General features: G+C 43.4%; 1 protein-coding gene across 2 annotated transcripts in view; it reads left to right on the forward strand.

Moving 5' to 3' along the window:
• Nucleotides 1-9,773: 9,773 nt before the first annotated feature.
• Nucleotides 9,774-25,363, forward strand: part of LOC116979728 (erythroferrone-like) — a 70,542-nt gene continuing 54,952 nt past the window's right edge. For both annotated transcript variants that reach the window (XM_033031463.1, XM_033031465.1), the window contains exon 1: nt 9,774-10,650. In XM_033031463.1, coding sequence (XP_032887354.1) covers nt 10,486-10,650 — 165 coding nt within the window. In that variant the 5' untranslated portion in view covers nt 9,774-10,485. The remainder of the gene's footprint in view (nt 10,651-25,363) is intronic.

The raw sequence follows: 25,363 nt of genomic DNA on the forward strand, positions 1-25,363 counted from the left end.
GAGATGACAGCTTTGGCCCTTTTCTCCCTGTAGTTATCCTCTTTCCCTTAATGTATTTATAAAATCTCTGAATTCTCCTTTATATTATTTGCCAGAGCTATCTTCTTCCCCCGTTTGCCTTCTGATCCCTTTTTAAGTATGCTCCCTCGTTCCCAAAACCCCTCTAAGGGTACACTTGATCCCGGCAGCCTATACCTGTCCCTTGCCTCGTTATTTTTCCTGACCAGAGCCTCAATTTCTCCTGTCATCTAGGCTTCCTTATTCCCAGCTTGCCCTTCCATCTAAAAGGCACATGCATGCCTTGAACCCTTGTCATCGCACTTTTAAACATCCCATTTTCCAGCTGTTACTTTGTCTGCAAGCAACCTACTCCAATCAACTTCGGCAAGTTCCTGTCTATATCATCAAAGTTGGCTTTGTCCCAATTCGGAATTTTAACTTGTGGGCCCGTCATGTCTTTATCCATAACTAATTTAAATGTAATAGAACTGTGATCACTGGTCTCAAAAGGCTTTCCCACTGACACTTTAGTCACTTCCCCTTCTCAATTAACTAAGAGTAAATTAAGCTTTACCCTCTCCCTTATAGGACCCTCAACATTGTAGGACCCTGTATATTGCCTGAGAAAACTTTCCTGAACACATTTGGCAATTCCACTCCATCTAAGCCAGTGACTACACCAGTGGTGGTCTCATGGCAGTCTGGGGAACTTGGGACATGGATTGTGAGGATCCACGACAACTCACACCAGTGCCATCTCCAAGTACAGCAATCAAATCCAGATGCAGTAAGTGAAAACACCAGTGAGAAGCCTAGACTTGAACTGAGGATAAGATTTTTCTGTCTGCTGCTCTACGGTGCACCGCAAAATGTTAAAGGGAATTCATTACTGCTTTAACACTGCACGCACTGCCAATAAAAGACTAGGATCCTTGACAAGGATTGCAATATAATTGTTTAGCAGTTGCTGAGCATATTTGTTCATCTTGTATTATGGTGGTGTTTTGTTTTATTGTAGTGTCAATACTATTTTAATATTTGAATAAATATTTTTGATTTAAAAAATAAATAAACAAATAAATAAATAAATAAATAAATAGATAAATAAATAAATAAAAGACTAGGGCCAGTGTCAGAGGAAGGGAAGAAAGGAGCCCCAGCAGTCCATGAGGAAAGGACTGGAGGGCAGTTGCAGTAGTAGAAAGCAGGTAACCTCCAGACAGTGTTGAGCTTCTACAGCCTCTGCTCACAGCTGAGTGGAGAAGCCAGTATTCACCACCACCTGCACTGATGGTAGCACTTCCATGAGCAATTTCCTAATCCTATAGCATCAAAGGTTAGTACAAAAACCCTGTATTTCTCAGTCAGTGGCACTTGCCTAACCAACGGTGACCTCCCCACATGTTACATCTTTCTCGGATCTGCAGCACTTTGTAGTCAAAAACATTGCTCGAGGATTTGTGCCCTTTAAACAGTTAGATAACACTGACAATGACTATTGAGCTTTACAGTCATGGCACCTGATAGAATTTGATAGAATTTATTTGCCACACAACCAGGGTCGGTGGAATTTGGGTTGTCAGCAGCGATACAATAATAAAGAACACACAACCACAATAAAAATGTAACACAAACATCCACCACAGCATTCATCACTGTGGTGGAAGGCACAAAATTTGGCCAGTCCTCCTCCATTTCCCCCCCCGTGGACAGGACCAGAGTCCAGAGTCAGTCCAGGATCGGCTCTTCCTCACCGGAGACCGCGGCTTTAAGTTGGTGTAGGCCGTAGGCCGGCGGTCGAGATTTAAAGTCTCCGCCGCAGCCAGAAGCACCGTAGACTGCAGGGCCGGCGGTCGAAGCTCCCCTCCAGGGGTGATGTTAAGTTCACGTTTGGCCGCGGGCCGGCAGTGGTGGCTTCTTCTTCCCCCCCGGGTCCCCCACGAGGGATCCCGGGCTGTAAACGCCGCACCAGCTGGAACTCTGCAGACCGCGGCTTCAGGCTGCCGGCTGCCCCGGGCCAGCGAAACGGAGCGCTCCCCTCCAGCGAGCCGCAGCGAGGGCTCACCCGCTCCACGCCGAGAGTCCACGCTGCGCCCGCCGCTGAAGCCCCGGGCGCGTCTCCGGGAAAGGCCGCGCCGATCCTTGATGTTAGGCCACGGGGGAGGCGACCTGGAAAAAGTCGCCTCTCCATGGAGGAGGCGACCGAAGCGGTTTCCCCCTTACCCCCCCACACCACCCCCCACACAAAACACACCGAGAAACATCAAAAACACACTTTAAAACATACTAAAAAAGTAAAAAAAGTTGAAAAAAAACTAACGCGCTGCTGACATGGCTGCTGCCAGAGCAGCGTCCCCTACATATTGGTCAGATTAACGTGAGTGAACGGTGAAATGCAGTAACAGTTTAATACCAGAAGCCAATAAAAGCTGCAATCACTTAGCAATACAAAATATTTAATGAGAGAATATTTAATGGGGAGAAGGCAGGAGAATGGGGTTAGGAGGGAAAGATTGATCAGCCATGATTGAATGGCAGGGGTAGACTTGATGGGCCGAATGGCCTAATTCTACTCCTATTCCTTATGACCTTATGAGGCGTAAACTGAAGTTCCAGGTCCACAATTAGACACAGCTGATGAAGAATTGGTGGTAGAAACACTGCTGATCAGTGTAGTTTCAGGCTCTCCTGAACAAGCCATCACTTTTATCTCATACTCTTGCACCACATTTTCATGTAGGCAAGTTGGGATGTGGTTAGATGGCTTGGGGGCTCTGAGAGAAGGGACAAGATAGTTATCGAATTCACAGCAGCGATCACACGCAGTCATTGCCAGAGTAACGTGATGACTCTGATGTGAGTCTAATTATTTCACTATCATCAGCTCTGCTACAGAAATGTTTTTTAAGAGGAAAGCTTCATTCCACATACTTCAACATTCAAGGTTTAATAATGGTGTGTTGGCACGATATATATGACTTCAGCAAACCTTTTGAGTCTAGGCAGAGGCAGCAGTACTGCCAAAAGCTGCAACTCCAGTGCAATCTCACCCTGCATGATCATGTATGCTAATTACACTAAATGAGAATGCACAGGTCGGTCAGGGGCGCTGCGAGTCGGCTGCCCAGCCAGCAGCGTGTTCGTTATTTCAACTTTTTAGTTTTTTTTTAGTACGTCCAAATGTTTGTTTTAGTGTCTCTCGGTATTTCTTATGTGGGGGGTGGTGGGGGAGAAAAGGGGAAACCGTTTTTCAGTCACTTCCTCAACAGAGAGGCGACTTTTTCCATGTCGCTTCTCTGCCTCCCTAACAGCTTGGTTTGAAGCGGCCTTTCCCGGAGTCGGGCCCAGAGCGTCAGCAGAGGGTGCAGTGTGGACTTTTCCATCGCGGAGTGGGGTGAACCCTTGCCGGGGGGCGCCAGGAAGGAGTGCTCCGATCACTGGCCTGGTGACTTTGGCATCATGGGGCTTTGGTCTGCGGAGCTTCTAGTCGCGGGTGTGGCGTGGACTTATCAGCCGAAGCCTGGGACATCTTGCTGGGGCTCGCCGGAGAAGAGCTCCGATTGCCGTCCTGCACCTATAATATCCTGAAGCCGTGGTCTCCGGTAAGAAAGTGGCCGATTCGGGCACTCCAAGCCACGGAGTGTGTTCGACCATCCCGACATTAGAGTTTCGATCATCCCAACGAGAGGGCCTGTACATCCAGCCGTCCTTAGCGGCGACTACGGAGGGTTTATGGCCCCGACCAAGGATGAACAAAGGAGGAGGACTGACTGAATTTTGTTGCCTTCCACCACAGTGAAGAATGCTGTGGTGGATGTATACGTTAAATTCTATTGTGTATTGTGTGTTCTTTTTTCAATTGCATCATTGCTGCATGGCAAATTCATTTCACTGTACCTTAGTTAGTGCATGTGACAAATAAATTTGTCTATATGTCTAATTGTCTAATTTGGACAATATTAGTTCCTTGAGACCCGTCTACAACAAAATCATACTTAATGATACAATAACAGAAAATCAGAACACTTTTTTTGCAGTCCCAACTTTGCTCTTTGTACCAAGTCATGTGCCCTTGTGTGAATGGAGCCTGGCTGTTAGAAGGCTGGTTCATTTGACTCCATGCAGATATCCCCGAAGACTTACAGGAAGCTCTTGCCCGACAAGGACTGACTTCAGATTGCTGCTCAGGGCCTAGAGAAAGAGCAGTTGGGGGATGGTTCACTGAGGACTGAGCATGTGTGCTGCCTTTGAAGACTGTGGTGTGGTTAGATGAAGGACATCAGTGGGCTGAACCTGCACTCTCAGTAAAATGGGTCACAATCCTCAGGCCATTCCACTCTTACATCAACCTCCAGACCCAGTTATTAGCCACTGATAGACCCCAAGCCATAGGAGTCTGGCCCCTACTGTCTTAGCTCTTACAGTAATAGATTCATAGAGTGATACAGTGTGGAAACAGGCCTTTCGGCCGAATTTGCCCACACCGGTCAACATGTCCCAGCTACACTAGTCCAACCTGCCTGCGGTTGGTCCATATCCCTCCAAACCTGTCCTATCCATGTACCTGTTCAACTGTTTCTTAAACATTGGGATAGTCCCAGCCTTAACTACCTCCTCTGGCAGCTTGTTCCATACACCCGCCACCTTTTGTGTGAAAAAGTTACCCCTCAGATTTCTATTAAATCTTTTCCGCTTCTCCTTGAACTTATGTCCTCTGGTTCTTGATCCCCCTACTCTATACAAGAGATTCTGTGCATCTACCAGATATATTCCTCTTATGACCAGTCAGCTAACTGGAATCCGTTTGATGCTCCTATAGGAGAGCGACCTAGTCAAACGTGGCATTCCTCATGCAGAACACCAACTAGGAGCATGAAGATCCACCTGTCCACCCAGAGCAGTGATCCACTCACGAGTAAGGTCATCAAACTGCTCCCTGGTGGTGGACAGCCGTTCCCTCACAGCTTCAAGCTGCTTCCCTGCGGTAGAGAACAGACCTCTCACTGGATCAGGATGAGGCAGCTGCTTCCTATAATTTACACCTAACCTTTGGTGCTTTGTGATGGGGTTGTTGTTGAGCTCTGGGTGACAGGGAAAAGGTTGTGGCCCCTGAATCGAGAGCTAGAGGTGGGCACGGAGTACTCCACACTCTCTGCCATCCCCTGCAATTCCCCCAAGGAAGCTCTAATAATCTGCTGACCAGGTCAATGTTCGTCTGTATCTGCCTGGTCATGAAAACCTCTCAGTTGTTACCTTCATCAAATCCTCTGAAGCAACACAAATGCCTCTGGCAAGTCCCAACAACAGATTCCCGGTTGCTGGAATCAGACTGGTTCATCAGTGCCTGGTGTCTCTCCTTGTCACAATCTAAGCTGCTCATTGCCCAGCACAGCCTCTCTCACTGAAGGATGCTGCAGGGTGCCAGCACAACCTTAGTAGACAAGACAATGTTGTTCACTGTATCTAGGTACATTCTGCATGACTCTTTGACCCTATGTGACAATAATAAACTAATACCATCATCATCCAGTCCCCTACTGCACTTCCCTGCCCATCTTTCCCTCCTGATAATTCCATGCAGAGGTTAATGAGGGGCCTTCTCCTGATGATGCAAAAACCAAACAGAACGTAGGCCGACACCAAAGCAGCATTCTAGAGGAGCAGCAACTCGGAGGGAAACGTGGGTGTCTGCTTTTGATCGCAAGGGATGAGTCACCATGATGAACCATCGCACATGAGCAGATCTGCAGATCCCACCCAACCTCTGTTCGAGAGCTGAATCATGCTGATATGATCCATCTGTCCTTGAGGAGGAGGATGACTTCCTTAAACTCACTGAGGAGCTATGTACATGAGAACACCCTCCCACGGGATGGGCTTCCTCTTATTCATCGCCGATCTTGCCGAAGCCCTCACATCATCAGAGAACCAGATTTGATGACAACCTTTGTGTTGAGTTCCTACACCTTTGTATGATTCATGATCTCTGTGTAGATTTCTAGGTGCTATGGTTTCCTCCCGTATCCCAAAACGTTAATAAGTTATAGGAGCAGAATTAGGCCGTTCGGTCCATCCAGTCTACTCCACCATTCAATCATGGCTGATCTATCTTCCCCTCTTAACCCCATTCTCCTGCCTTCTCCCCATAACCCCTGACACCCGTACTAATCAAGAATCTATCTATCCCTGCCTTAACAATATCCATCCACAGCCTTTTGTGGCAATGAGTTCCACAGAATTCATTGTGCTGTTGACAGGTTAAAAGATGACTGTAATTTACACCTAATGTAGTGGTCGGTAACAGGAGAACCAGGGGGAGTTGATGTGAGTGTGAGATGGAAAAACGGGTTAGAGTAGATGGATTTTGGTAGCTGCATTCAGTACAGCTTGGTCCTATTGAGAGCTAAGCAAGTCCGGTTCTAGGGTACATTTCTGGATGCAAATCCTCTAATAGTGCTTCAAAAATTTTTTTGACCCATTTGGCAGAACCCTCAGGAGTAGAGACAGTAATAGCAGCCCTGTGCTGGTTGTTTTTCCTATTGAGTATTTGGGAAAAAGTTTTTGACTGATCAAAAGTGGATTCTTAAAGGATCTCTGCATTTTGCAACATGATACCTAAGATTTTTTTCCTGGACAGAAGTTAATAACCTTTGCTTGATTTATAGTTCTGACAGATTTACAAGCTTGTTGTATTTTGCATTGAGAATTCAGCCCCTCTTCTACCTTCACTCCTGGTTGTCCTATCAACACTACACCTCTGCCTTTCTTGGTGTCCCAACGGTCGTGTGGATTAGTAGCTAAGCGTGTCTCTGGGTCCGGTGATGTGATGTCCTCAGAATGTGCACAGGAGGGTTTCAGCTTTGAATCCTGCCCAAATGCCCACAGTACACTGGTTAGCTCTGTTGCTTCACTGCTCTGGGACACTGGCCTTGTTCCTGATCTCAGGAGATGTCTGTGTAATTTACACATTCTCCCCATGACTGTGTATTTCCATTGGTTGGCTGTTTCTTCCAAATGGTTGTCTGTTTATTCCAAAAGAGACATCAGTCAGTAGGTTAATTGGTTGAAATATGCCATGAAGAGTAGATAGCTGACAGGAGAATCAGAATCGGGTCAGTGGACTTGTTATAGAGTTATTCAGTCATAAAGTCATACATTATTGTTCTATAACACCCCTCCAGGCTCTACATAGAAACCTAGAAACATAGAAAATAGATGCAGGAGTAGGCCATTCGGCCCTTCGAGCCTGCACCGCCATTCAATATGATCATGGCTGATCATCCAACTCAGTATCCTGTACCTGCCTTCTCTCCATACCCCCTGATCCCTTTAGCCACAAGGGCCACATCTAACTCCCTCTTAAATATAGCCAATGAACAGGCCTCAACTACCTTCTGTGGCAGAGAATCCCAGAGATTCACCACTCTCTGTGTGGAAAATGTTTTTCTCATCTCGGTCCTAAAGGATTTCCCCTTTATCCTTAAACTGTGACCCCTTGTCCTGGACTTCCCCAACATCGGGAACAATCTTCCTGCATCTAGCCTGTCCAACCCCTACGATTCATTATGAGAAAGAATAAGTTGCAGGAAAATAAGTGAGGGAATAGGATTGATGGGATTGTTATGAGAGCCCGCAGAGACTCAATAGGCTGAATGGTCTCCTTCTATGTTGTGAGAAATATCAACATGTTCAATAGTTAAAGAGTTCAATCTCCTTCGTTAGGCTCAGAAAGATCTGTCTGCACGCAGTTTCCCTAACAAAGTAATTAGTGCTGCTGGATATTTGCTAACTCTAGTCAAAAGATTTATATTTTGGTGACCAAATACAGAAGAAATAATACACCATTCCACTGACAGCTTCACAGATCAAACGTTATATATTTTATGTGGCATGTAATAACCACCATCAGTGCTCAAAGGGATCTACAGATTTTTGTATGTGAAAGTTGACAGAGAGAAACTAATCAGAAGACAAAAGACCTTGAAGGAGGTGGAAGGAAATCTTGCTGCAAATGTACAGGAAATTTATGAAACCACATTGTGACTATATATAAAACACAAAGTGCTGGAGTAACTCAGCGGGTCAGGTGGGGGATATGGATTGGCAACGTTTCAGATTGGGACCCTTCTTCAGACTGCACTGTTAAGAATCTAACATCTGCATTTCCTGTGTCTCGTTGTCTACATGGAGACTCTGTGGAAATATATAAAAGCACTTAGGACTGCAAAGGAATCAAGTGCTACAAGAATCAGGTAAGAAGGAGAAGCTGAGGTCAAAAAGCAGTCATGATTTAATTAAATGGCAAAATGAAGTGGCAAAAATATGCCTACTCTTTAGATTCTGAAAAGAGGAGCATCAGATGGGACTTATTCATCCCTTCAATTTAGTATAAACTGTGCATGAGCAAAAATCCATCACTTAAAGACTCCATTAACTTAAAGACTCCAAAACGATGGGCTACAGTAACTTTTGGTTTAACTTACTGGTGGGGAACACTAATATTCCAATCGCACATAATGCTTAAGACATCAAGCTTAGTGGAAAAGGTCTTTCCTCTATGAATTCCACTGCCCACCTTGGTAGAAGGTGGTAGGACTGTGATAGGGAGGCTGAGAGGGAGGATCACCAGGAGGTGAAGAGAACTTGGAGAAAGGACCATGCAGGGTGGATACAGAGAGGCTTCTGAATGGGTTTGATGGTTAATGTCGGATAAATGATGGGAAGTACTGAGGACACCGGCAGGGAGGGAGGAGATGTGGCTGATCATGTTTCTATATTTCCTTACGATCTAGGAGTCCATTTGACCCATTGGGTTTATGTTGGGTCATGAAACAGTCCCAATCCCCATTTATTTTCCCTGTAATCTGTTCTCCCACATTCCCATCAACTCCTACCAGACTCTACCTCTCATCTACACTCTAGGGGATATTTACCATCCTACACACCTTTAGATGAACTGGAGAACCTGTAGGAAAACCATGTTGTCATGAAAGGAGTGAGCAAATGACACACAAACGCATGGAGGTCCCTCCCTATTCATGTTCATAAGTGATGGATGCAGGATTAGGCCATTCGGCCCTTCAGGTCTACACCATTCAATCATGCCTGATCTATCTTTCCATCTTAACCACATTCTCCTGCCTTCTCCCCTTAACCCCTGACACCCATACTAAGCACGAATCTATCCATATTGAACCCGGGTCACTGAAACTGTGAGGTAGCTGCCCTAAATGACCATTATGCCACAAGTAATGACTGAAATTTAAGAGGTCACTTCTCTGGAGGAGAACTGATGGCTCACCTTCCCAGCAATGTGGTCAGGTGAAGCCCCACAACTAATGTTGACGACCCTTCAGTGGAGCCTTGTATTATCACGGTAGTAGCGACAACTCTGGACTGCGTTCTGCCCCAATCCAGCGACACAGCCATTTGTGCAGCCGACATTAAACTGTACAGATGGGAGTGAATCGATGTTTTCATCTAATGTGTACGATCCAAGATTCATAACCGAGGGGCACACCAGCTCCACAGCAGCAGACACCACTGAATCACTCCTTTTAACCCAGTTGCAATGTACACATAAACACGGCACAGTTCAATCACACGGTGCTGAGTGGGAATAAAGTGTAACCCAGTGGGTGCTTTCTGGAGCCGAGAAATGCCGAGGAACGGTGTTGATGAGGACTGTGGCTGTGACAGAGTTAAGTTCTGCAGCCTGGAGTAGGTGTGGAATGAGAAGCAGCCTGTTGTTGTCTGGCAAGGCTGAGGCGGGACCCTGAGCATCAGCCTGACAGAAGATCAGATATTTACACAAGAGGCAGAGAGAGAAACCTTTACACATTCAGCTGAAGGAGATGGAAGGCAGAATATACAAAGACAGCACATGCAGCTAGGAGTAAGCGGAGGAGCAGGCAGCAGCTGGAAATCGGCGAGCGACTCAGCATCACCTCACAGCGAAGATTTATTCTCAAAGTAATGCTCCCTCCAGATTTCCTGGATAGAAATTTTGATATAAATGTTTATTTGCTTGGACTGAGTTTGCTATCGGAGTGTCTCCCCAACGCTCTTCTTTAAGGCAGGAAGGGATCAGGACTCTTCAACGTTTTATCCAAAGATACAGTCAGACCTGGCCCACAAATAGCAGGCGAGGAACAATCAACCCACGCATGTAGGAAATCGAATAACACCAAGGGACCTCATCTACCTTGTGAGACAGATTCATCCTTTTTCCTGCCTCTGCAACATTGGAGGCTGTGGTTCAGAAGCAACAGCATGTAGAGGGAAGCTCTTGACTTTGGGGTTCAACTTTGCTTCTCTCTGGAAGGAACTGCAACCCTTGGTGTAAGCTGGATCTACAATCTCCTGTTCGGAGGAGGTGACGCGAACCCAATCCATACTCCAAGGCAAAGAAAAAAACTTACATTCACAATATTTTATGCTTCCTTATATCTCTCCTGCTGTTGGCAGTAGAACACACGAAGACAGATGGCAACGTCACTCCATGTGCTCCTGACCATTACACTGTGTGTCGACTTTGTACTGTTTAAGTTGGTGCATCCCGATCGGAGTCCGGTGAGAACCATGGGGCGGAAACCTCTGCCAACCGAGAAAAGTCTGGACCAAATAATAAATGTACCAGGCAGTCAGCAGGTAGGTGACCCCGCAGGTGAGTGAGTGTGACAACGAGCGAGAGTGTGAATAAGTGACCGTGTATGCACACGAGGAGATGTATGGCTCGGGTGAGTGTGCAACAGAGCAAAACCCGCAGGTAAATAAATTAGTGTGCAAGTGCGTGAATGTACAGAGTGTTAGAGAATCTGAGTGACTGAGCCACAGGCAGGCGATTGTGAAAAGCTGCGTGTTGTTGGGTTACATCTTACTCTGGGTTTTATTGGGTTAGATTGTACACTGGGAGTTATTGGGTTACATCTGACGCTGGGTTTATTGGGTTAGATTCCACTCTTCCAGATCTTGGACCTTTTAGGCACTTCAAAAGCGTAAAAGGATTGTGCTTCTAAGGAACTAAGGAAACAGTTGTAAGCAATGGTGCAATTGAAACATTAGGATTCCTTACAGATAAAATAACAGAGAACAGCATGAAAGTAAGCAAGCATTCTTTGGTTTATACGTAGAGCAATGGATAGGTGGGAGTAAAGCAGGGGTAAGCTCCTGATAGAAAGGTTCTTTAACTTTTGATTCTCTTCTCTTTTATTTGCACTGGTTCTTTTCATCGATCTACATATTCTTTCTAAAGATCCATATTCCTCTCGTTCTTCTCTCGTTCAGGTCTTCAGTAGCCCATTTTGTCCTTTCATTTCCTCCCTCAACCTCATATTGTCCCACTGGCCATTTTGGTCGGGTTTGTATCATTCACTATTTTTTTTAACCTTGCCAATGTCAGAGTACAGGCAGCTATAATGTTTGGGTGGAACTATAGTACTGTATTGTCTGGAAACCACGGTTCCAGGACGGTTGGGGTGGGGGAGGGTGTTGGTGCGGGTAAGAGGTGAGGTTAGCGGCATTGAGATTCAGGGACAATTTCTTCCTAGCTGTTATCGGGCAACTGAATCATTCTACCACAACCAGAGAACAGTGCTGAACTGTATCTACCTCATTGGTAACCCTTGGACTATCCTTGTTCAGACATTGCTGGCTTTACCTTGCACTAAACATTATTCCCTCATCATGTATCCATACACTGTAAATCGCTCGATTATAATTGTGTATTGTCTTTACGCTGACTGGATGGTACGCAACAAAAGCTTCTCACTGTACCTGGATCCACGTGACAATAAACTAAACTGAACTGAGAGGAAAAGAGGAATGAGGTGAAGGCTGGGAGAAGAGGGTTCGTCCAAAGAGTGGAGTGGGGGGGGGGGGGGGGGGGGGGGGGGGGGAGAGAAAGAAGCTGATGGTAGAATATAGGAACCACTCAGAAGCTGTGTTCATAAGGATTGGTGAGAAGTAGCAGAGAACATAGAACAGTCCAGCATAGACAATAGACAATAGGTGCAGGAGTATGCAATTTGGCCCTTCGAGCCAGCACCGCCATTCAATGTGATCATGGCTGATCATCCCCAATCAGTACCCCATTTCTGCCTTCTCCCCATATCCCCTGACTCCGCTAGGATCAGGCCCTTTGGCCCACAATATCCGTACCATACATGAGGACAAAACCAACTCCTATCTGCCTGTACCTAATGCATATCCTTCTATTCCCTGCATATTCATGTGTCTATCCAAAAGTCTCTTAAATGCCACTATCATATCCACCTCCACTGCCAGCAGCACATTCCAGACGTACACCACTGTGTGTAAAAAGTTTGCCCTGCGAATCTCCTTAAAACTTTGACCCACCCACCTTAAAGCTATGTCCTATGGTATTAAACATTTCCATTTAGAGGAAGAGGTTCTGACTGTCTACCCTATCTATCCCTCTCAAAATTGTATATAATTCTATCAGGTATCCCTTCAATCTCCAGCATTCCAGAGAAAACAATCTCAGCCAGTCCAACCTGTCCCTGTAGCTAATACTCCCTAATCCAGGTATAATTCTGGTAAACCTCCTCTGCACCCTTTCCAAAGCTTTTCCACTTCCTTCATGTATTGGGGCGACTAGAAGAGATGGGAGACAATTAACAGCTAACAGCAGAGAAGGAGAGGTCTGACCACTAATAGTTAGACCTGGTAGAATGAGGGACCTGTGGATCAGGCCATGAGAAGTCCCATTCATTTGATATGGACCAAAGATTGTGAAGGCTTTTGGCTCCAGCTCATAGAGTTTATGCGTTCAATTATGGACAAGCAGCAGCCTTATCAAAGGTTTGGATGCAGGTCAGGCAGGGACACTTAGTTAGAGGTTGGGATCCAATCAGTAAAAAACAAAAAGAAGACCATGAAAATGTGGGGGGAACTGGAGGCAAAATTCAATGATGTTTGTAAATAGCGAGTTGTTTTGTCTAGCAAGCTCACGAAAACCAGAGCAAATGTTACCGTCTGCCTGTGGAGATGGAGTTGTCCAGCCCTGCAAGTTTGTGATATCTTTGTGTGCCAAGAAAGCTCAGCGATGATGAACATGATACCACGCTTCAGTCTGATATCACTCGATTGCCACAGCACGCGATGCATTCCAAAGCATGTAAACGGCACCACTGTCTTTAAAGGCACATGCAAGAATCACAGCACGCAATGTAGTGGGAAGGTCTAATACTCGTTGCTTTACAGCATAATAGATGAGAGGTTAAGCAAAGAATAAGGAAAATAAGGGATGCAATGTTGATGCGTTGGAGGCTGCAACTAAATGTGCCAGACAGAATAATTTCAGGGGAGATGAGAGGAAATAGGATTGAATGGCTTTATTAACTAAACATGGCAGTGCAAACACTGAAGGGAAAATTCTCAGTGATGTGAATGATTGAGTTCTGAAATCAAAATGGACCAGGTTTCCATTTCTAAAGATAGTTGATTAAAGATAGAAATAAAATGGGGGGTTGCTTTGGAGGAAAGAGTTGTGTTTGTTATTCGCTGTTGTGAGTGACTTAAATTCCCCAGAGGTTAGCTGGGACATAACATAGGAAGATAATTTAGATACATCCCTCGTGTCATTTTTTAACATTATGTCATAGGCAGGGACAGCATCTACTGCCCAACTCTGGTTGTCATCGAGAAGGTTTGCGGTGAGCTATCTTCTTGAATCTTTGCAAACTGTGTACTAAAGTTCTCCAATATTGTTGCCGGGTTGGGAGATATATATTCAGTGAAAGAATTATGATATATTTCCACGTCAGGCCCGTACACAATTTGTTTCCTTCATTCACACAACAAATTTTCATCAAGCTGTCCAGGTACGCTATGGGTTAATTATGGTGTAAAGATGAAATAAGTGAATGAATGAATGATGTGCAGTTGTGGCTAATATGGGGTAGATATGGGTAAATACATGCAAAATATATTCTAAGAGAACACAGGCCATTATGGTTTAAAAATGAGATATTTGATAAATATAAAGGTGATAATACAGAAATATAAAGAATTATAAAACATTTGAAGAAAAGAATTGAGATATTTTTAAAGAAACTGTTGTATTTTTACTAAGTAAAATATTTTGGACAAGAAGAATAGGGAGGTGTTATGGATTTAGCAAGTCATGTCATATAAGCTTTTTAAGAGATATTATGAGTAAACGATACCTATAACTCAAGATAACTAGGCCTATAGATAGAGGGCTGGGAGTTGTCTTCCCATCATCTTCCCTTGATCGTCAAAAAGCACAAGGCTCGTCAGTCTTTCGGTAAACCTATGGACTCATATGTCGGATGGGGCACACTGTGGTGCAGCTTGTAGAGCTAGAGCCACACAGCTCCGACATTGGATTCAATCCTGACCTCTTGTGTTGTTTGCGCATTCTCCGCTCTCCTCACATCTCAAAAACAGGTGGGTTTGTACGTTAAATTGTTCTTAGTGCTTCGGTGAATTGTAGAATTTTGGGGTAATTGGAGTAATCTTGGGGAGAATAAGTTACAGGGAAACGTGGTGAGTTAATAGTTATGGTCTGAAGAGGTGGCATTAAGTCATTGGGTCAAATTACTTCCTTCTAAATATAACCACCGCTTGTCTGTTGTACCGAAAAGTGGGGGGGGGGGGGTGGTCGGGAGGTGTACAATTACAATAAAACTCAAAGCAACATCATCGAAGGGAAGATAGACAAGGTGGAGCAGCTCAGCGGGACAGGCAGCATTTCTGGAGAAAGGGAACAGGTGATGTTTCCGGTTAGAACCCTTCTTCAGACTGGCAGAGAGAGATGCAACCCACTGAGTTGCTGCAGCACCTTGTGTCTATCTTTGGTATAAACCAGCACCTGCAGTGCCTTCCTACATCATCAATGGGAAAGTAGTTTGTATGATCAGTGTCTTCTCTAGTAAATCAAGTATTCACCCATCCACAGCCATCCTCTCCACCACAGGCAGCCAATAGCTAGTAATTTAGTGATTTATCAGCTACGCTGTGGCAATTGTTCATGGTTTCTTCAACATTTACTTCATACCATGGGATTTCAGGTACCAAGAAACGGTAAGAGGAGCAACTGGAATTGGCCCATCATCACCTTGACACTTTCCTTATCACTTGCACACAATCTTACTGGGCAGGTATTGCTGTTCCTGCAGCACTGGTGAACAACATCCTGAATTCTCCATCGAGAGCATCATCGCTACAGCACATGAAGGTGAAAGTCTTCCAAATAGCACATCGCAAGACTCCCACAGTTGAGAAACTAACACTGCCTTGCTGGTGACACCCACAGACTGAAGCTGTGATGTCATTCTCACGCTCAGGCTATGTTTTCTTCATACTAAAAGATAGTTTTGAATATTCTCATGTGCAGTGAATCTGATAAGATGGAACATCAGAGGATAAAAGACAAAGGAAGATCAAACTGGCATAGTCGGTTTAAGTTCCTTACCATTATGTTCCTTTAACCCACCACAGCTTCTGAGCTGTGCAACTTCAGGATGAGCTCTATCAAGTTCTGCTCCTTTGACTCATTGTCTACAGAGACATAAATGCATTTTCAACTGGCAATGAAGGTAGACCTATGCTACTCACGTATGCTTAACAATGGAGTGGTAGCTTATACTTGAGGTAAAGCAACTGGGAGGTTAAAACATGGATTTTGGAGGGTTTTTGCAATAATTTATTTATTTAATCCCCGTTAATGAGACAGATTGATGAGGAAAATGATAGCTCCACTGGTCAAATGGCAGATGAAACAGGAGTTGGAAGATGATAGTAAATCCAAATCCAATAAGAGAGGAATCGACAGCTTTCTACAGACCTAATTCAAGCTGTTCGCTCATGGGTTCAAATCAATATATTCAACACAACGAGCAATGGTTGTGTAAACCTTCCCTTCACAGAAGTTGAGTGATTTCATCTCATATACAATCATATAGCGAGTTAGTGGCAGAGTAAAGTGTCCCCAGCACTATCTCACCATATACACCCTGATCAGGTACAGTATGGGTTAATGATGGAGTAAAGCTTCCTCCACTCTGTTCCATCAAATACTGAGGCCATTCATACTCCAGGTTAGTTAATAGTAAAATTCATTCTGTATTTTTCTAACATATTTTAACTTTGCAGTTAAGGTACAAATTAAATGCAGAGCATAGTGCTAAAGCTCCCTCTGCAAATGTGATGTACAAGGTGGAGTCGTTACCAAGTCAGGCTTCCTATATTTTGTCCGAGGTACAGTGTGGGTGAGATACAGAACGTTACTCAGCTGATCCAATATATATTCTGAGGCCAGGTGCAGTTTGGATCAGATACAGAAAAGCTCTCTTTGCAAGGCCCCTTCAGATACACTGGAGTCAGGTACAGCATGGAGTAGGTACAGAATAAATCTCCCTCTAAACCACCACAATAAATTATCTGAGGCAAGCTTCGAGTATGATGTAGTTAGAGAGTAACTCTCCTTTTATATGGTCCAGTAAACACTCCCAAAGGAGCTCTGTTATGGGTTAGTTACTCAGAGTAATGCAACCTTGGCTCGGTTTCAAGATCATCCCTGTGGTAGGTATAGTTTGCGTCACTTATAACATGAAACTCCTTCTACACTTCCCCACAAATAATTGCTAGCCAGCTATAGTATAAATGTGTTGTGGAGTTGAGTTTCCTTTCCACACTATCAAATGTCCACAGGCCAGGTATAATATGGCATTGATACACAGTAAAACCCCTTGTATACTGTCTAAAATAAAGTGCTCTCAAGATGTCCAATCAAATGCTCGCAGAGTATTTAAATGTAGAATGCAACTTCTACAATGTCCCATCACCATCACACTCCTGGGCCAGGTAGAGTACACACTCCTGGGCCAGGTAGAGTACACACTCCTGGGCCAGGTAGAGTACACACTCCTGGGCCAGGTAGAGTAAGGGTCAGTTACACCTTAGTTTTCGGCAGTGCAGTGTTTTCCAGCTTGTTATAATTCAGCTTCCACCAAATGTCAAGGCAAGCGCTGGAGCTGGGAAAGAAAATAATGTACCGTATATTCTCTCAGGGATTTGAAATGTTGGTGTTCCAGAAACAAAAGTGAATTTGTTGAGCACAGTGTCAACTAGAATCGCATTTGAAACAGGTTTCCTATTATTTAAAACTTGTGTCCTTGAATTCTTAAATCATTGTTGTCTTTCATTTGTTCTCGAGTAGGACGATGACATCTCAACCATATCTTAGTTTTTTTTTCAGTTTAGAAACATAGTGCGGAAACATCAATCCTCGCACATTAACATTATCCTACGCACACTAGGGACTATTTACACATACACCAAGCCAATTAACCAACAAACCTGTACATCTTTAGAGTGTGGGAGGAAACCGGAGATCTCGGAGAAAACCCACACGGTCACGGGGAGAACGTACAATCTCCGTACACACAGCACCAGTAACCAGTAGTTGGTATGGAACCTGGGTCTCCAGTGCTGTAAGCGCTGTAAGGCAGCAACTCTACCGCTGAATCACCGTGAATTCCTATCTAGTCTTAAATCAGGAAGATGTTGAAGGTCGTCATGTCTATACAGTCTATATGTCTAAAATGGCGTTCTGCAAGATTCCAACCGAGGCCGCATGTCTGCCCATCATCCATTGTGAGGCAGAAACTGAATCTCTACATTCATGAAATCCCCAGAGAGGAATTATGTGTGCTGACTGGGAAGAACTACCAACTAATTTCCTCTCAGACTCCCATTATGATTCATCTAACCATCCTCGCTGTCCAATAGTCGTCATGCCTTTTTACTCTCCCATCCCCGGGGCTACTGAAGATTTATCAACCTGTCCTATGATGACCATTCATTTCCCTTGTACCTGTTTCTGTTCCATAAGATTTTATCTTACTCTCGGTATATGGCAGCCATAGGCAAGATTGAAATTAATTACCCACTCGGAATTTACCTGAAGATGACAGTGGCAAGCCTTCTTTTTGAACCATCATTGTGAAGGCGCTTCCACAAAGACATTGTATATGGATTCACGGGGACTGACCAGTGATGAATGTCCAAGTCAGGGAGAATAAGATGGCAACCTAGAGATGAAATTACTGCCACACACAAGATATTCTCATTGTTAATAATCAACAGTCAATGGTTGTGAGCACAGTGGGCACTACGTATAAAGTCCAACAGGCTTTATGGAGAAAAGCATTACTGTGCGCTGACTGTCGTCAGTGAGTGAGGTGCAGTGTCACCGAGTTGTATCAGGCTATGAAACAGGATCCTCTTGACAGAGGCAACAAACCAAGTACAATACCAATGCAGAAAACTCTACATGGGTCGAGATTAAGGAGTACTGGTGCACACAAGGTTTCATGTCTTTTGTTCTGAATATCAGCAGATAATATAGTAATATTGTTTTTTTGGCTGGATTGAAAATTGCATCTTTGGAACTGAACCATTTGGATATCAAAAGATTGTCTCTTTGATTACATAATTCTTACCATATTCCCCCAAAACTCCATCTTGAAGCACATCCAGTTCTTTCTCTGGAGATCTAAACAGTTTGTTTCAATGGGCCATTTATTTTTTCTCTAATATTCTATCTGCATCGCAGTTTTATTTACTAATTTTCCTTTACCATTTGATCTTTCTGGCAGTGTGAATAAATGCCAAAAATAACTTCACCATCTCCATCAAAATTTTGAAAACTTTCTTGCGATCCTTTTAAAGTGACCAAGTCAAACCTTCCCATCACTGAATGCTAGATTTTACAATTTTGCATCATTTCAGTTGCTTTAAGCCATCTTTGAAGAACATAAGTTTCAATTTCCTGCTCATTTCTTTACATTGTAAATAGGTCTAACCCAGTGCTAAATAAGTTATGCATTTTCCCATCATGTTTAATTACAGCTCACAGCGAATAGGCAGCTTTCCCGAGAGATATTGCATCTATGTAGCATCCGTTTATTTTTGAAATATGGAATATGTGCCTGACTGCCACTCGCAGCTCTATTCCATCTGAATACTGGGGCAGCTAACCACAGGCTACCTGAAATAAATAAGTTGTTTTCATTGCAATCAGCCTAAAATTGTAAGATAAATATTTTTATTGAATTGTGCAAGGACAGAATAATACAAAAAACTTGCAAAAATAAAGATATAAATCCATAAAAGGCCCACACTTGGCCTTGTGTCCAGAATAATTGATCTTCAAAACATGCTTCCCACACATCTTGACGAATGATGGTATTTTGGGATGACCATGGTTTACTAGCGTAATGTTTGTGATAATCTATTAAAAATGAATTAAGTATCTATTGAAATTATAATGCATCATCCACATCCTTGTTGGTAGATGACAGGGCAGAGTTATGAGGGGCAATAACGTTGGTTAAATTGTAATAAGGGGAGGAAGAAATCTATATAGTTTCCCAGTTCAAATCTACACAAATTGAACTCCTAATGGAAAAGCAGCCTAGACGTAAAGTCTAGGCTCAGCGGCATTTAAACTCCAGTCAAAAATGCAGCACTGAATCATGGCACACTGGCATTTAGACAACAGTTAACAAGGGGAATGTTCCCCGGCATGAGTTAAAATTGTCATGAGTGGAAGCTGAAAACATAGGTCAAAAACAAAGAAATATTATGAAGATGCAATTGGTAGATTAATGTAGTGATTGGTGGGTTGGACCAGACCTGTAGTGAGTGATGCTCTCCAGCAGTACCTGATGTAGACCCCTGATTAGCCTTTAGTATCTGATTCTTGCAATAACTGGTCTCTGGTACCCAATTCTGTCCACATTCCTGCACTGACTGATGTGCTGTAATTGCCACATTGACTGATCTACTGAATTGAGGTAATTATCAAATTGTATTGAATTGCTGTAATGATTGATCATCCTGGCAGACTTAAACCAATTCAAAATTCTGCCAAAGCTGAAACCCAGTCACCAGCCACAATTCTGCCTCATTGCATTAGCGTAAGCACTCATCTCCTGTGCACGAATAGTGGGACGACTGACCTCCTGTGTCAGATGTATATAATTTATTTCAGTCATGAGATCCCTTTGGAAAATTTTCTGTGGCCTTATCTAATATTAACCCTCTCTTGTAGGAAATATCTAACTGACGAATGCACAGTAAACTGCAACCCATTTAATATCACACGGAAAAAGACGAACGCATGCCACAAATGTTCCTCTGTGGAATCTAGAGAGAGAGATATCCAGGCAGCAAAGTGTCACCAGTCTAAGTGTGTGGGGTATCATGGTAGGCAGGGTGACTTGTCACCCAGAGAGTTGTGAATCTGTGGAATTCTCTGCCTCAGAAGGCAATGGAGGCCAATTCACTGGATGTTTTCATGAGAGAGTTAGATTTAGGTCTTAGGGCTAAAGAATCAAGGGATATGGGGGGAAAAGCAGGAACGGGCTACTGATTTTAGATGAGCAGCCATGATCATATTGAATGGCGGTGCTGGCTTGAAGGGCCAAATGGCCTACTCCTGCACCTATTTTTCTATGTTTCCATGTTTCTAAGCAAAGACCTAGAAAACTTAACCTTGTGTGCTGAGTTATAACAATAACAGGGGTGTCAGGAACTTCCCTTTTACATGAACGGTACTGGACTAGGGAATTAAAAAAAAAATCACAATCTGATACTAGAACGTAGAAGAAGATGGGATTGAATTGGGATCAGGACCCTGGACCTTTCAATAATGAGAGGCATAAAAAGTTATTCAAGTAAAACTACAACCACTAAAGTAAAGGTTATGAAAGCAAAATTAATTGTGGTGATGTAGATCGGTGGAATAAATCAAGCCAGTTCTGAAGCTAAACTGTTCCAGGTGTGATATGGGAGAATGTCCTGGTTACTGGGAAAAGCTAACCTGGCCAAGTATCATTTCATCAGCCTCCTCCTCATTAGCAACTGATCAAAATCTGGAACCATTTCCAACCTCCTCAAAGCCAAGATCCAGATTACAGACGCAAATGCAAAAGGCGATAGAGGGGTGAGGCTGGATGCACTCAAGATTATTGCATCTGACAACCTATCAAGGTGCAAAATCAAAACTATAAATGAAAACCAAAACAAAACTGCAGCTGCTGGATGTAAGAAATGGAAACAAAGAATTCTGAAAGTACTTAGCAGGTTCGGCAGCATCTGTGGAAAGAGAAGCAGAATTAACACTTTAATTCTTCATTATAAGAGTTAATTCTTCATTAGAACTGGGAGCTTTCCCAGTTATTTTTCTGAAATTGAAAATGGTGGGTAACAACTTTCTAATGACACCATGTAAGTGCGATCATCATTGATCCCGGCTCCAGATATCTATGCGGACATATCCTTAGCCCAGGGTAAATGGCTGCTTCAGCTACTTCATAAATGAGTAGCAGACTCGGGCCAGGTGGCCTAATTCTGCTCCTATGTCTTATGGTCAATGTGCTTTCCTTATGAGCTGGGAGGTGTGACTGATGATAAAACATCAATAGCAGTGATGATTATTGAATTGCACTTTTGACTGAACCTTGTATTTACTGGAGTAGATGTTAATAACTAGGAGGTAAGTCTCTTGCCATACGAGGCCCAGCCTCTGCCATGCCCAATAAACCTGATGTTGCCATTGGTGCGGTGACCACCTCCAACAGATAATATTTAAAAAAAAAATTAAAAAAAAAAAAACAGATAATGCTGAACTTTGTGATGGCGGTGCAGTTAAGTATGAATGGAGGGGTTAGTCTTTCATCTTGAGTATGAACCGACACTTCAATGATAGAACTGTCACCAGCCAAAACCCAGTGGACTTTTTTGCCTTTTTTGTGAAGAATTGTGCTGCACGATGTGACATCATCAAATAGACCACAGTCCCTGAACCAACGTTTTATATGGTTCATCATGTCTTCTCTACTTTTGTTTTCCACATCTCTGTTTATCCACCTTCTGAACCCATATGCTTTCTCAGCCTGCCTCCTTGAGAAATTTATTCACATATACAGCAGATCCCTCTTCATTCCTCACTCTCCCATCAGCATTATTGATCCGTGACTTTCCGGTCGGCAGATCTCAATCAGTGTGGATCGGTTACAATATCTCATCGTCACTGACCATCAACACAGGTGCATCTCAGGGCCTCCTGACCATCAACACAGGTGCATCTCAGGGCCTCCTGAGCAACAAAACCAAGGTACTTATCACTGATTTCAATAGCGGGAAGATGGGAGGCTACGCTCCAGTTTTCATTGGTGGGTTGTTGGTGGAGAGAGGTAGCAGCTTCAAATTCCTGGACATTAACATCTTTGTTGATCTGTTCTGGGTCCAGCACTTAGATGTGATCACAAAGAAGAAGTAAAAAGATTCAGCGTGTCTCTGAATACTCTAACGAACGCCGACAGATACACTGTACAAAGTATCTTGGCTGGCTGCTTTTCCACCTGGCAATTCCAATGCAGGGGGACAGAAGATGCTGCATAGAGTGGTGGACTCAGCCCAGTCCATCACAGGCACAACCCTCATTCCATCTAAAACATTTGCCCAAGGCGCTGCCTCAAGATGGCTGCATTACCATTAATATCCTCACCATCCAGTTTATGTCCTCTTCTTGGCTGCTACCATCAGGCAGGTAGTACAGAAGCCTGAAGTCTCACACCACCAGGTTCAGCGACATCTACTTGTCTACAACCATCGGGTTCTTAAAACAATCAGCACAATACTAAACCTACCTCACCAACAAATACTTTCGACCACTTCTTGCACTAACATGGATTTGTATCTAATTGTGTTTTTGCACCAATCTCGTGCTTTGCAGCCTTTTCATTCCGTGTATAATTTATGTATATTTTTAGGTCGTGCGTGTTGTCTGAGTCTACATGCCAGTGATGCTTCTGCAAGCAAACTTTTCATTGTACTTGTTCCTCACCATACTTGAGCAGAGGACAATAAACTTGACTTGACATGACTTTATGTTAAAATACTTTTCTTTGTTTGTCCAATTAAAATATCCAGCTCTCATACTTTTCTCTGTTGAAATGACCTCAAGATGTGTCCGCCCATTATGTCAGGCTTGGCTTCTCTCTCTAGCTCCATTCTAACCAGTGCTTCCATGTGATCCTAAATTCCACCCTACTTAACTCCACCTTAATGTCTCAACCTGCCCAACCATAAATTAATTTAACATTCTACTGTCACTTAAAAATTTGTCTTACCTTCCATGGTGTGAACATGTCATCACAGACGTGTTAATTATGCTAATTTATGTTAAAAATAGGACAAGAAGTTACAATATGCTAATAGTCTACCACTGATTGGTTGTTGGGAAGGAACAGAGAGACCAAGGATTTTCAGAATAGCTGAATTATCTGAATGAGAGGTATCAGTTTCACCAGGGTTCTTTCAGTTTTAGTTTGAAATATAGAAATTTAAACTTTCCAATAACTTAGAAAATTGGAGCAGGAGTAGGCAATTCTGCCATTCAAAACAATGCCACCATTCCAACTTCTCTTTCATGTTCCGGGTATCTCACCATGCCCCTTAATACCTTGTTAAAATCTATCTATCTCCTTCTTAAATTTTAATCAATTGGCCTCCATTACTTTTTGTGGTAAAATTCATAGTTCTCGACACTCTCCACCAAAATGTCTTCGCCTGTTTTCAATTATTCAGTTCAACGATGCAATGATACTTTATTGTCACATGTACCTAGTACAGTGAAATGCTTTGTTTTGCATGCAACATGGTAAAATCACACAGTAGACCTCACCTAGGCTGTACACTAGAGTCGCCACATTTCTTACACCAACAAAGTTACAAAAGTTCACCCTAAGACTGTGATACTGTGACAGCTCCTATCCAAGGAAAAACATCCTACCCACATTGTTGTCCTGTCAGCATTTGGTACATGTTGGAAGAAGCTTGGTTTCCCCATCCCTACCCTGCCCCCTTCAAAGAGAAGGAAATCCATTGCTATTAATACTGAGATAGCAGACTTTTCAAATGAAATAAACTCTGGGGCTTAACGGCTCAGATGCTCTGACCTCCCCTCCAATTCTTTCTTAGTTGCAGCCACAACATGCAGTGCTTGACATATCAACAATCCTGTCAAACTCCAATTAGCCCAGTGGCCAATTCTGAACTGCTTTAATCACATCTCGGTGGGGAAGGTCAAGTGGCCAGCCTCGCGCATGCTGACAATGCTGACATTAATAACACAGCCTCACAAGCATGAGAGGTAGGTAAAATGGGCCAATAGGGGAATCTCTGTTACTCCCACAACAGTATTTTCCAAGAGAACTTCCAAGTCTCCAATATGATCTGCATTCAATACGTGTGAGGTAATAGATGTAATGTTAGCTATCACAATAGTAAACAAGGCTCTTAGTCCAAATGGATTCTAGAAACTAAATTCAAGAACCAGAGGACTTGGGTTTAAGGTGAAAGGGGAAGATTTAATAGGAACCTAAGGGACAACCCTTTCATTCAAAGGTTGGTGGGTATACGGAATGAGCAGCCAGAGAAGGTAGTTGAGGCAGGTATAATAGCAACATTTAAAAGATACTTAGACACAGGTACATGGATAGGAAAGGTTTAGAGGGCAAATGGGACGTGTTAAGATGGGGCATCTTGGTCAGCATGGATGAGTTGGGTCAAAGGGGTCTGTTTCCATGCTGTATGACTCTATGACATTATGACTATACCTCTATGTGTGGTGCTGCAGATGGTGCTATGACCTCACACGTCCAGCAACCCCAGGCTCGATCCTACCTCCATGGGCTTTTCCAGGGTGTTCCTGATTGTTTCCACATTCCCAAGACATGATAGCTGTTAGGTTAAATAGCCCCTGTAAATTATTCTTGGTGTGGGTGGGAAAATCAGGGGGGGGGGGGGAAAGCTTTTAACGGGCAGGGGTGAGAATGGGCAGCAAGGAAATAAGTGGGGAGATGGGGTTGCTCCGTGTCAGCATAGATTCAATGGGTCATGTGGCTTACTTCAATTTCATGTAGGTATGCAGATATTTAATTTGTGAACATGCCTAGTAAATCAGTTAATATGTTTTATTTATTATGTATTTATGTTTAAGTTATTTATTTATCAAGTTACTTTCTTTTTCCAGTAGCCTTAAATTAATCCAGTCCCCTAACTCAGGAAGCAAAAATAGGGAGTGATATTTACCTGTAACAATAAATCACCTCTTGGCTGGCCTCAGATGTCTATTTAATAAATTTTCAACACCTAACACTCCCACAAACAGCTGTTTCTCTGGTTACAATTTCTTGGCCAAAACTTACATGGAATACTATGGGATTTGAAGTCATCTCCCTCCCTCCCTGTACTGAATTCAAATACAGAACACATTTTCTTAGCGACTCATATTTAAGGTCAT

Source organism: Amblyraja radiata, chromosome 13 (genome assembly GCF_010909765.2).
Source record: "Amblyraja radiata isolate CabotCenter1 chromosome 13, sAmbRad1.1.pri, whole genome shotgun sequence".
In the NCBI taxonomy this organism is placed as follows: Eukaryota; Metazoa; Chordata; class Chondrichthyes; order Rajiformes; family Rajidae; genus Amblyraja; species Amblyraja radiata.